A 13661-nucleotide genomic window follows, 5' to 3' on the forward strand; every position below is an offset into this window, starting at 1 on the left:
AGCAAAAACCTCCCCAAGAAAATTCAGCCTGAGGCAAACTACTGGCAGTGAAAATTTCAACTCAAAAGGTTTTATACATTTATAAGCAATTGAAAACGGTCTTCTCAAGGAAAGTGTCAGACAAACCTTTATCATCTTCTGTTGCCTACAGTGTTTCAGTAAACCAGAACCATTTGGATTCTGAATTTCCTGCTATGCTGAAATGAAGTGAGGATGCCTTGTGAGGGAGTGGGGCCTAGGAGCGGCCGTGAACTCCCTAGCACCCCCCTACCGTCACTTAAGGTGGACTCAGCACCCTCTGTTTCTCTCCCACCACGTCTCTGATGGTAATAGGTTTAGATGGGAGGCTGCCTCTGTCCCCCTGGTGAACGGTGTGAGTGTTCCTACCCCTACTCCATATGGGATGCCTCGGCACCCCCTGCCTTAAGGGCTATGCGTGTCTCCTACCTCCCCTTTAGCACGCCCCAAGCCTTGCAGCTGTTCTCTGGACATTGTTTGGTCCCTTGCCCTCTGGCGCCCTCACTGGTGCCCCTGGGCCTATCAGACCCTGGTGCCCCTCTCTGGCACCCCTGGGCTTACCACACTCTTGGTGCCCCTGGGCTGTCTCGCCCCGGCGCCCCTCTCTAGAACTTCTGTCGTTACCGGCACTCCTGGGCCTGGCACGTAGCCGCCGCCCTGTTACCAGCGCCCCTGGGCCTGGCATGTCCTTGGGCTACCACTCAGCCTGCTGCCCCCTCCCGGGGCCTAAGCCGCGCCTCTCGCACCCTGCTGCCCCCTCCCGGGGCCTAAGCCGCGCCTCCCATGCTGGGGCTACAACCCCCACTCACTGAGCATCTCTCCGGCACTCGTCCGCTGTGCTGACTGTGGCACCCGCTCCGTGCCCCCTGCTGGGCACCAGGAGCCCCCAAGCCACTGGGGCACTCCTGTGAGGCCTCCTCACGCCCCTACAGCCTCACCCAGTCCTCCGGCATAACCATAAATAAACCAAACAGCCAGCCAGCCAGCCACAACATAACAAAAGGCCTACCGGTTTATAATCCAAACTCCACACAGTGTGTGTCCTCCCCCTCCCATCATTGCAGCCAGCCAAACCACCATCATTGACCCTGCTGCTCAGCTCTCCCACAGAGCTGCAGATCCTACAGCTGCCAGAGGGGAACTACTGCTAGGCCCCAGCCTGAGCTGTTATAAAGGACCCGGCCCCGCCCGCTTCTGGTCACCTGACCAGCTGGTTGCCATAGCAACCTGCAGCTACACTGCCCTGCTGATTGACATCTCTCCTTCCACTTATCTAAGGCACAGGACACCTCAGTGCTCCTGTGACATGCCTAATCAAGTCAGGCCTTACTCTCCTGCAACCTTGAAAACCAAGATGGAGAAGACAGGAGTGTGCCCACCTTAAAGACAGTTCAAACCTCCAAGATGTTGGGATGAGAAGCAGCATGAAGAATATCAGACTGCCTTCCCCTAGCCTTGCTAATATATGGGACCCTGGAGAAGCAAAGGAGAATGGTGTGGTAGAATGGCATCTCTCTCATATTCTTGTCCTACTTCTGACATGCGTTCCCTAGGGAAAGGGATTAAACCTTCATTCCTCCTCCAGCCCTCAAGCTGGAGGCTCCCTCTCCAAAGAAATGGCTCCTTTCCCTCCCAATATAAAGTTATGGGGTTCTCAGAGAAGGATATAACAATATAAAAACATAAGACTTGCCATTTACTGGGCCAGACCATAGGTTCACTTTGCCCAGTGACATGTGTCACACAGCACCCCCATATGTTTCCCCAGTATGGTCCCATCTCCAGGCAGAATACCACTGAGAGGCATCCACTGGTTCCTTGGACTCATTCAAGAGCCAGTGGACACTGCCCGGTGTACTCTGCTCAGTGTTCCCCCTTGGCACACTTCTTTGACTGTCACTGCCATCCCTGCCTTTTTTCATCATTTGTCCCAAGTAATAACTTGTTGCCTTCTCAGTAGCCTCCCTGTGTAAAGGAAGCTAACAGTTTACTTGGTGGGCATTGCCCCATGAATCTTGTAAAGCAACAAATAGACCAGTGTCACATAGTGGCAGAGAGTGGATGTTGAAAGGGAAAGTAAACTGGGTGTGACCAAGATTTCTTCCACTATTCCTCTCTCAGTAGCAGCCTCCAACATTTAAGGTCTAGGAAGTTCTGATTCAAAGGCTGTGCCCCTAATTCCTGCACTTAGTAACTACTTTCCTCTAAGAATCTGTCAAATTAAACCCAATAGTTTCATTTTGTGACCCCTGGTTCTTGTACTCAGAGAGAGAGAGATTAAATGATAAATCCTTATTTGCTTTCTCTTTGCCATCCAGTATTTTGTAAATGCTTATCATGTTCCTGACCCCAAGCATCCCTTTTTCTAAACTGAATAGGCCTAGCCTCTTTAGTCTCCTCATACAGAATCCCCTCCATGCCACTCATCATCCTTGTTGCCCTTCTCTGGACCATCTTGAGTTCTTCTATATGTGTTTTTGAGATGTGGCGACCAGAATTGGGCACAGTATTCCAGGTCTGGGCACACCATGGATTTAGAAAGGGGCATTATGATGGTTTCCATTTGGGTTACCATTCCTTCTTTGTAAGCCCTTAAAGGAGTCTCCTTTTCTTTCCCTTTCTGCCAAAGGGATGAGACCCCAGGAGTGAGGACCAAGGTGGTGGGGAGGGGTGGTCATCTCTCTCCAAGAAGAAACATTTCCTTTCACATAGATGCAGTCTGGTGGCAGAAGCTGAGAGGAGGAGAGCTTTCAGATGTTCATCATCCCCCTGCGCCCCAGGTTCTTCATGCCTCTTGAGGCCGGTGCCAGAATCTGAGAACTGCCACTGGGCTCAGGGGACACAAAGAGGGGCAGCGTTGCCAGGTCTTAAATATGAAATTATTGTAAGCTCAAAATTATCATATTTGCTGAAAAACTATCATACACTGAAAAATATGCAAAACACTATGCAAATAAGCATGGAAATAAGTCTTCATATTTACTTTATATTGCTCACTATAACATGCCAGGAGTGAGAGAACTGAGTCATCAAAGTTGAAGCATTTCTATATTTTGAAGCAAGGAGTCATAAGAAAGTGCTGACAGCAAGCCCAAAGGTCAGTTAAGACTCCCTGGGAGTGTCTACATGTGCATTTACTGTGCATTAAATTTACTGTGCAGTAATTTACTACATAGTAAGCGAGTTTATGTTGGCGCCTACATGTGCAGGCATTAAAACACAGTAATGCTGTGTGTGGACTAAAGTTAGTCCCAAGTCAGTCCACGTACACAGTGTTACTGCACAGTAAGACATCTACGTATGTGATACTGCGTAGTAACTAATTGGGCATAAATTTGATACCTGCATGCAGGTATCAAATTTACGTTCAAGTTGGCGTAAGTGATTATAGGTGGTGGAAGATCAGGGCTAACGGGGCTTAGCCCCCCCAATCTTTTAATGGTGGCCAGCAATAGCAGTAGCTTCATGGCACTGCCATCCCACAGTGCCTGATGCAGCTCAGGATGCAGCTGCTCCTCTACCACCATGTATACCACCAGCACATGCAAGCCCCACAATGGCCCAGTTGGCGGGAGGCAGGGGCGGAGTGGGGGTCAGGCGGGTCTTATCCCCTCCATATAATATTTCCCCCCACCACTTATGCATAAGTTGCCATATTTACTGTGCGGTACAGGCATGCACATGTAGATTCCTCCAGGACTGCACAGCAATTTTTCAGTTTCTGCACAGTGATGGTTACCGTGCAGTAAATGTGCATGTGCAAACATGCCCCCTGGCAGTTACTTGGTTTTTGCATATCGTGCATCAAAATTATCCCACACTTTGAATACTTTTACTCTGATGGACGGTACCAGGGTTGAAATTATCGTATTAATACAATAATTATTGTACACCTAGCAATACTTGGGGGGAGGGGGAGGGGGAGAATGAAGAGTTGGAAACCCTCCTCCCTACGGTTGCCAACTCTGCATCTATTCCAGGAGGTTTCCGGAACGCCAGCCTATCTGGGGACACACAATGTGAACATGCCTGCATGCTCACCTATATCAGTTATGGATTATGACGCATAGACTTTACACATGTAGTCATCTACATTTCAAAAACCCACTGGATTACTGTATAAATCAGATTCAACATTTAATGTTTGTTTTAATGAATGCCCTCTATCTCCTAGGTGACTCAACAGTCTCCTGAAGATTTAGATCGAATCCACCCCAGGGCAATCCTGGAGGGTTGGCAGCCCTCCCCCTCCGAGGGGCTGGGCTTCTCCTGCAGGGAGGGCATCGCATTCCTCCCTCCCCCGCACACAGTGGGCAAAATCAGAACCTCAGCTGGGCGGGCCTGGAGGCCGCTGAGGAGCACAAGCCCCAGCGCGGGGGAGGGAGGCGGCCGGGCCGTGTCAGCAGCTTCCCCGCGGCGGGGCGGGCCGGCAGCGGCTTGCCGCGCGTTGCAATGGTTACAGCCCGCAGCAGCAGCAGGGCAGGGGGACGCCGCGGTGTCTAGCCCGGCCTGGGCTCCACAGCTGCAGTAGGAGGACGAGGAGGAGATGCCGCCGCGCCTCCGCCATCCCCTCACCGCGCTCTAGGACGTGCTCTGGGATGCCCGGTGAGTCGGCGCCGCTTCGGCTTCCTGCGCTGCGTCGCCCTCCGGGCCCGGCCCGGCCCGGCCCGGCCCCGGCCCGGCCTGGCCCGAGGAGTGGAGGGGCTGAGGCCGGGCAGCTGCGTGGAGGCTGGGTTATGCTGGGGTTGGGGGAATGCCCTGGGAGCGGCCTCGCTGGGCCTGCAAAGTACGTGACAGCTGGGGGAGAGCTTCAGAGAACAAAGTGACCCGCTGGGGAGGGGGCTACCCAGAGAACCACTTCAGTGGGAGCCGCAAAATAGCCAGGGTATGAAAGAGATGCCTCCCAGGGAACTGCCTCATTGGGCTCACAAAGTAGCTGGGAGATCCCTTGAACAAGCCCTGGGGATGGGGGAGATGCCCAGAAACCCTCTTCAGTGGGACCCACAAATAGCCAAGGGATGGGGGAGATCCCTCACAGAGAACTGCCTCAGTGGGGCCTACAAAGTAGCTTCCTGGGGGAGATTTAGGCCTTGGAGATGACACAGGGGAACAGGGACAGTGATGGGGTTTCTCTGCTGCTTGATGTTGATTTTTGGCTTTCTGGAGGGTCTGTGAGGCAGACATATAGGTGTCTCTCTGCCAGGCACATTCACCATTCATCCTTCTGCACCCATGCTTGCCTGGCTTGAATGAAACCTGGGCTCCATGAAACAAAAAAGCTACAGGTAGAGAGGAGAGCAAGTTGAGCCACTCGGATTTGTGGGCAAGCTTGAAAAGCAGGCCCATGTCTGTTTCTAATTTCTTTTTCTTTTTTTTCTTTTTTTAACATGCTGGCAGAATTTCTGTTCATGTTGCATTAAAAGAATGCAGGGAGGAGAGAGAGAGTAATAGTAGATCAAGCAAGTAGTTTGATTGTTGTTCCTTCTCCATTCCCCACCCCCCTTTTACTTCTTGTCTAAAGAATATAGGGTTGAATTGGATTTTAAGGTTCACAAGGCAGTGAATGTGTGTAGCTGGGTGTGGGGAAGGAGTTGCTGTTTGAGGACGGCTTGTCATTGGGTACTACAAGTCAAGAATGAATACTTTGAGGGAAGAATTTAGTGTTTGCAGTACGTGGTAGATATTAAAGGTGACTCTGCTGGCTGGTGATGAGAAATAAGCGTAGGTTTCGTTGGCTGCTTAACTTGCTGTGATCAACACCTCTGCAAACCACAGGATACTCTTTCTTCTGTTGTAGATTGTGTCATGCTCTTAAAATTGCATGTTTAAAACAACAAAGGCAGCAACTTCATAGGGAGGTGTCAGGAGCTGTTCTGTATTCCTCCTATTTGTTGGGGAAATATTAGGGAACCGGCTTTATTTTGAAGGTGGGATCTGAAATAAATGCAGGATGTGAAAACTTAAGGCTGTGGAGCTGGTTGCACTTTATATATGTCTAAGCACCTTAATTGGGTTGAATTGTGGGAAGTAAATGTAAAAGTCCTTGTTTTTGGAACTTGCAAGGGCAGTAACAATGAATTCCCAAATTTCTGGAATGGGAAGATGTCAGGCATCTGACTGAATGGTATAACTGGGTTAATACCATGTAGTTCTGCCAAGCTCTTGGCTGGCATCTGCATGGTGTTGTCATGCAAAAAAACCCAGTCTTTGTTTCCAAGTCATACATTATTTTCAAAATGAAAATGTAAAGATTTCAGTTAATACTGTAAGTTCCAACCCTGGGAAGAGGCACTCCGTCCCATGCTAAGTACTATCTCAGGTAGCTGCATCCTCTGTCTCTGTAAGCCTGTGGATTGCAGGACATTAGATATGTATAGCAAGGCTTCTACAGGATGTGCGAGTTGGAACTGAGAAGCAACCAGGGTTTAGAATAAATAACCAAATCTTAGATAGGAAACCTATTTAAATAGCAATGTTCTTGTATAAAAAATACAGCTGGGGAAAATATCATATTGCTCTTACATAGATTTGTTTGGTAATACAGGTCCAATACAATATGCAACCAAATCTTCCAGTATATTTTTCTTTTATCAAGAATATTTGTATTTTATCTTGCATGCCCCTCTCTGTTTTTGCCAGCATCTATAGTACTCTTGCAGATGCTGCTTACATGTAAGAAATATCTTAACATAAAACAAGAATGGTGGCCACAAGAGACAAAATATGTCAAAATAGCTTTGTGGTTTTTTTGGTTTTACTACTTTGGAGCTGTACAGTTATCTCTTGTCACTGAAAAGTAGTTTAATAAAACATTTGTTAACAAATCATAAGTAGCAAACTCTAACGCTACTGCAAAAAGAGATAGGTAACTAGATGGGGCTGAATAGACTGTTCTGTGGAAGCTGCCCTTAGCATAAATTATTCAGGTAAAGAGACTTAAGGCCTTTCTCTAACTTCTAGAAGCCCCAGTAATAAAGTTGCTTGTTACCTGTACCTTAACACAATCAGAATGAGTGTTCACTGTTGTTAAGTAATTCTATATTAAAAAAAAAAAAAAAGCCAGACATTGAAGAGCTTACCGTCTGGCTAAATTTTCTCCCATTTTAATGAGCATATATTCTAAACTGATAAAGATCCCACTCTTGCTTTCATGTGGATTCCTCCACTGGTGGAAGGGCTTCTCTTGACAGGATCATACCACAGAGCAGTGGTTCTCAACCTTTTAGATTCAGGGCACCCTTCCATAACTGACTTTGAATTTGGTAGCACCCAATTTGAGAAATTCTGTCGTTCTGCCTCACCTTACCTCAGGGCTTCTCTACCAGGGTGCTGCAACTGCTGCTGCCACCAGGTAAAAGTGCACTACACACCTTCTACACAGTTGGAGAAGTCCAAAGCAGGCAAAAGCACCTACTCTTGTTGCAGCCCTTCCCAGCCTGGCCCTGCCATGCTCCTACCAGAAACAGAGGGGTGCAGGGCAGATAAAGAGTCCCATGCGCCTATTTCTGGGAGACACCATGCAAGATCAGACTGGGAAGTGCTGCAGGAAGAGTGGGCACTCCTACCTGCTTTAGGTTTATCATATACATGAACACAGGCAGGAACCCATGGCCATGCTTCAGCTCTTCTCATGCTGCCTGGCTTGGCATCAGGCATGCTGGGCAGTTCCACCTGGCTCTGACACCCATGCTGCAGCACTCCTGAAAGAGTCTGTGGCACTGTGGTTGAGTACCACTTCCACAGAACTTAGTTCAAAGTCTACCGAAGTCAGTCAGAAGACCATCATTGACTTAAATGAGAGGTGTAACAAGTCTTTAGAAAGGCTTTTGAATAGATTTCAGTGTACCCATCTCAAGAGATACAGTCCTGCTTCCACTGATATCATTGATAACATCCCCATTAATTTTACTGGGAGCTGGATCAGACTCAAAAGAGAGAAGTTTTGGCAGCTCCACAGCTTGGATGTTTGACTTAGAATTGAAAAGAAATTACTATTTCAGGCATGGATCTGACAGGAAGGTTTAATGAATGCTTTGCAGGTCAGCTTGTAGGTAGGCCTTTCTTGCATGCAGGTGTCTGTATTTACCAACAGTTGGGTACTAGAGTTTTATTATCTTGAAATGAAGAGGAGTCAATGAAACAAGGAGAGAAATAAGGTCTTGATACAAAGCACTTACTGGATAAAGTAAACATCTAGTAAGTGATTATGCTAGCTTTTCATTTCCTGTTGGGCAAGTGAGGTTGGAAAACCGTATATGTCATAATAAATTAATGTGTGTCGCCTGTTAACTATTAATGAATGCTGCACATCTGCAAATATGGGTAGCACATCTCAAAGAAGTGTTTCCCATCCCTACCTGCTCCTAGGGTACAGGAAAGTTTGTATTTATAAATAGGGAAAATAGTATTGGTATTTTTATTTTGCCTAGGATCTTGCCTGTGCTACACAAATTATGATAAATAATAAATAAATAGCTGGTGAGTAGACAGACCTACTCTTTGGCATCAACATACTTTCATCCCTTCATAAAAGTCAAAAGGAAGAAGGTTGGCCGGCCAGTTCATTGTTTACGGTCATGTAAGAGGCCAGTGGCAGGGTAAGGCACTAAGTTTCCCTCTGTGGGATCCATGGAAGAAGTGTGCTTATCTTGGGCTGTACCAGATTAGCATGCTCATCATGGTCTCTACCGGATTCAATTTAGCAAGTGAGGAAATTTCTCCTAATTGACAGTGTGCTTCATAAATTTGTAACATTTGTCATAATGTAGTTCAGTTCCTTTTAGCATAAGAAACTCCAGTGCTGCTAACATTGCAGAGGAAAAAAATGTTTGTTCTGTTATGTTACCTCATATGTATTCTTTAGTAAACTAAATATATCAGGCCAGAAGGGCACAAAATGTGTATTTGAATAACTCCAGCCATAAAAGGGCATGATATTAACCATAACTGCTCTTAGCAGATGACATTTTAGGGAAAAAGCTAGTGGGAATGCTATAATTTTTAACTAATATGTACTGTAGTTCTGTTTTGAGAGATGGAAGGGAAACTACCTACTGAACTGGATGAGGTTTTGGAAAAAAATGAATCTTAGCTCTTGTCTTGACAATGTCATCTTAATTTTGATTATTGTACTTAATATATACACCTGCTCCTGGGAATACATGTGAAAAGGCAGCTCAGAAGTGGCATATCTAAACTTGTCCAGTGTTGTATTAAAAAAACAAACAAACTCTTGTGCTGAAATACTGCCTGGGTGGCTATACTGCATGTGTGCAATTACAGATGATTTGTAGATGTGCTGTAAACTTGAAATACATGCTGCAACTTTAACAGGAAATGCTCCTGTGTTTTTCTCCTTGTTAAATCTCTTTCCCAGCTGTCTGAAAGTGCAGTTTGAGCATACTGTGCAATAAAGATCATAGTTAATCCAACAGTGAAGTCCTGATACTGTTTTTAAGTACCTCTCCACTCTGTCTTATGTTCATATATTTCATTTGAAGTTGTTTTGAAGATATGGAGGCATCTAATTAAGACTTTAATCTAGATTTTTTTGGGAATCCCAAATAAGTGCAACCTGAGTCCAGTGTCCTGGCACTAGAGGAATTCTTCAGAGTATGCCTAGTGTAAAGCTAATAGGTGATGAGAAGTAATTCTCAGAGAGGTCTCAAGAACTTTTTCTCCCTTCAATGAGTGTGGGAATGTTGGGACTCCAACCTGATATTGCTTTGGCAAGAGTTCACAGCAGATAATATTTTAGAAGCATCTCATTCACATGTGGCTTTGGTATAATGAAAGAATTGCTCTAAAAAGGACCTTAACTTTTAGATTACCATCTTACATTTTATTTATCCTTTTATGACACACAAGCTATAACTGCTCAGATTTGCACCAGTGATTTTGCAAGTGAAATTGAAAACCTCCAGTTATCTAAGGGCCAAATGGCACCAGTTCTAGGTATTGGGCAAAGTCCTAGATATCCTTTTAGCATTAACATGATTTTAAGATTTTATGTTTTATTAAAACTCTGCTTTTGTTGACTGTTTGGCATTGGTGTATACTTGTTGGCTTCACGGGCTAATATAATTCCTGACTAAGTTAAAAGGTTTGAGACACAAGTCTTTAAACATTTCGTGCCATTTCCATACTCTGTTTGGGTTTTCTTGTTTGGTTCTCCACCCCCCCCCCGCCTTCTCTGTACTTGGGGATTGGGTAGTCTCTCAAATCCTGCTTGAGAAAAGGACCAGAAACTGAGTGCAAGGTTTTAAGTTATTACTGGTTGCAGACAGAACATAATTTATCTCATTATATCAAAGATTACAGATACTCTAATTTGCAGCTCCTTGTTCAGTGTATTAAGTTCCCAGTGATTAACTTTGTTCCATTGAAGGGATTTTCCCGTTTTAATATTAATCCCTTTTCTGAACTGTATAGTGCATACATGTCAGCTGCATTACTTTTCATGTAAACATGAGTAGGTGGTTGTGTAAGAAGAATAAAAACCAATAAACCTACATAATTCTCTGTTGTAAGGTCAGAGAAAAGAATGAAAAAGAGATGAGCTAATAAAGACAGATACTTACCATGAGTTAGATTCTTTTGAAGCTGTTTCACTTTATTATTGAAATGTGGTAAACTGCAAAATGTATAACTCCTAAATTATTTTTGCTCAGTAGCAAAGGTGTTTAATTTTACTATGTATGCTATTTTAAGAAAAATTACTTAAAATATATAAATTCACCAAATAAAAGCAACAGAAGGGTTTAAAGCAAAGCTTAGATTTATTTAAATGGTTGAAGTAGGAATGCAGTATTTTCAGCTTCTGCTGTAAGGTATAATTTCTGATGTAAAATGAAGTTTTCATGTTCTATGTTCTGTGATATAAATTTAAGTTTGCATGTTGCGTTACAGGAAAGATGGCTCAAAAATAACCAATTTCGATTTTTATATCAATTTTATATAAACAAATCTAAACTTATTGCTATTTTATTTTTAAGGATCATTTTATCAAAATATAAATACCTGCTGTTTGTCACTATGTCTCAAGTGTAGTAGTTGATTAAGCCTCTGCCAAAAAGTAAGTGAGAAATAAATTATAAGAATAATGAATACTGCAGCCAAAAGGCTTGTGTGATATTTGTGACTAGTATGTCTTGCCATTAGTGCTTTTCTTTCTAATTCATAATAAAATACACTGTATTTTGTTTGTTTTTTACTATTAATTATTTTCTCAGCCAGAATTGCTTGTTTTACTCCATCGATTTAATCAAACACATGCAATTAAATGACGCAACAAAATGCTAATCAACATCAGTGAACAGTGTTAATAACCAGAATCTTACAGTGCCCTTTCTCATCATACCATTTACGTTTTTAAGGGGGGGGGGGTCAGCAGTTTGACTCTTTGCATAATATTCTGTTGTTAGTAAGTTGATCCTACTTTGTACTCAGTCATATCTTCTAATGGTTATACTAATGAAGCATACAATAAAAGTTCATCTTTTAACAGCCTAACACAAGCTTTCACTCTGTACTGTTGAAGTCAGAAGGAGTTTTGCCACTGAATTGTATGGGAGTAAGATCAGACATTCAAGACACCCGAGGTGGAATCAATCTAAGTTGCACAGTTTTCTGTAAGCCACATAGTTTAGATAGTTTAGATCAGTAGTGAACACCACCCTTTGGTAGTGGGGGGTGTAAATGTTAGACCAGGTTCTACAATTTTTAAACCAGTATGAGTGCACCGAACTTCAGTTCTTTTACGGGTATAGAGTGGTTTTCAATCTCTTATACTGGTAAAAGAGTAATGGTAGCACCTGACCTACAGAACACTGGATGGAATGGTCCACTACAGCCTTGGAAACAACATGGGAGGAAACCTTTAGGACTATTAAAATTGCATTAAGGGGGTCAAGCATTATTGCCTCATGTTCCAAAATCAGTCCCACCTAGAACTCTTAAGACTTCAAGTCTTCATATTTCAAAGCTGTCAGAGAGTGATATTACGTTAAGGATATGCAGATGATGTGATAAGCCAGCAGGGGTGGATCTGGGATTTTGAAAAGGGGGGTGCAGGTGGTGTGGTATTTTGTCATACAGGAACACAACAGCTATTTTTTCCAGTTAAAGAGAAACAAGAAGCTTTGCTAATATGATAGGGGCCTAGCTCTGTGTTATTCTATTTAAGATCAAAGCAAAAACCAATATAATTATTGGTATTTGGTGTAATTTTCTAGATTATATATAAAGTTTGCCTAATATAAATTAGGCAAAAAATAGTCAAATGATATTGTGTCTAGTCCTGTAATCATCATAGTTAGGAGCAGCTAACAGACAATAACATTGCCGAAGAAATGATAGTTTGAACAAGTCCATTAAAAAAGTGAGTGTTATTAATGCCACAGGTGTGGAGAGAAATTGGCATGAATCAAGTATATAATGAGCCATGAAGGCAGTTGACTCTATTAGCCTGCCTCAATAGGAATGCTGCTGCCCCTCTCAGGCAGTGGTTTTTAAAGTTTGGGTGAAGCAGAAATCAAAGTGGAGTCACCCTATAACCCAGCATCTCAGGAAACTCCCCAGCAGAAAAATAGTCAATGCAATTTTGTGATTTTTTTTTAAAAAAAATTCTTACCTGTTCTCATAATTGAAGTGCTGATATAAAAAACTTGTTGGGAATATTTTCTTTTGAAAGAACATCTTAGTAGTATTTTACTATGTGCTATTGCTGGCTCAAGAGCTGTACAATTATATATTGTATGGAGGATAGTATAAAGCTGCTTAACTACATTGTATATATATGAGATTCACTAACAGTGTACAGCAGAAAGTGAATGTTGCTTGCTTACCTCCCTCCCTCCCTTCCCACTCTTCAGTTTTGTTCTTAGTTATCAATTTTCTTTCAGGTTTCTTAAATAAGTATAGTATGTAACTGACTGAATGCTTTTTGTAATTCTGAACCTTGTACTTATGTATGTATTTTAAGTTCAAACCAGTGTTTGCATTATTTTTATTAGATGCTTATCTTAATTGAGCCTGAGACTAGAGGTGTCACTACACTCCATCTGCACAAAAGAGTATTTGTCTATAGCAACCCTCTAGTTCCTATGGTTCGCCTATGATCCTTCAGGTAGTCCTGCACTTGTCCAGCTCTTCTGTATCTTCTTTAGTGGTTAGCTTCAGTTTTTTTGGAAGCCAGTACTGTGCCTCTGAATATATTCCATTTTTGATAAAATGTTTAAAAAATGAGCATTCAGAAATGCTTAGTTTAAAACATAGAACATGCCTACAATTAGAAATCTATTACAATAATTAGTACTTAAATTAAGTTTGTGTCTCATGACCCGATTGAAGTATGTTGGAAGTTTTGTCTAGGTTTTCTTTTGTAGGAAAAGAGCAAGGAAACTATGAACAGCCTTTAAGAAAAGGCAGAGTTGGCATATGTGAACATGTACGTACACGGCTGATCCAGTGTCCAGTAAAAGTCTTTCTTTTGAGTTCAATAGATGCTGGAATAGGATGCAGAAGTCTCTGACAGTAAAGGTATCAAACTTAAGCATATTTAATACATACAAGTAAAAAATGTTTTATTTAGAAGTAGAACAGCTCAGAAGGGTGTAGATGTATACGAGACAGAAACTTGAGAG

The 13661-nt window shown here is 43.1% G+C and overlaps 1 protein-coding gene across 6 annotated transcripts in view; it reads left to right on the forward strand.

The window, feature by feature from the left end:
- Positions 1-4283: 4283 nt before the first annotated feature.
- PTPN13 (protein tyrosine phosphatase non-receptor type 13) overlaps positions 4284-13661 on the forward strand; it is a 238727-nt gene continuing 229349 nt past the window's right edge. For all 6 annotated transcript variants that reach the window (XM_090037019.1, XM_090037020.1, XM_090037021.1 and 3 more), the window contains exon 1: positions 4284-4623. In XM_090037019.1, the coding sequence (XP_089893145.1) occupies positions 4617-4623 (7 nt within the window). In that variant the 5' untranslated portion in view covers positions 4284-4616. The remainder of the gene's footprint in view (positions 4624-13661) is intronic.

This window comes from Crocodylus siamensis, chromosome 2 (genome assembly GCF_052110815.1).
Source record: "Crocodylus siamensis isolate JL-2025a chromosome 2, ASM5211081v1, whole genome shotgun sequence".
NCBI lineage: Eukaryota > Metazoa > Chordata > Crocodylia > Crocodylidae > Crocodylus > Crocodylus siamensis.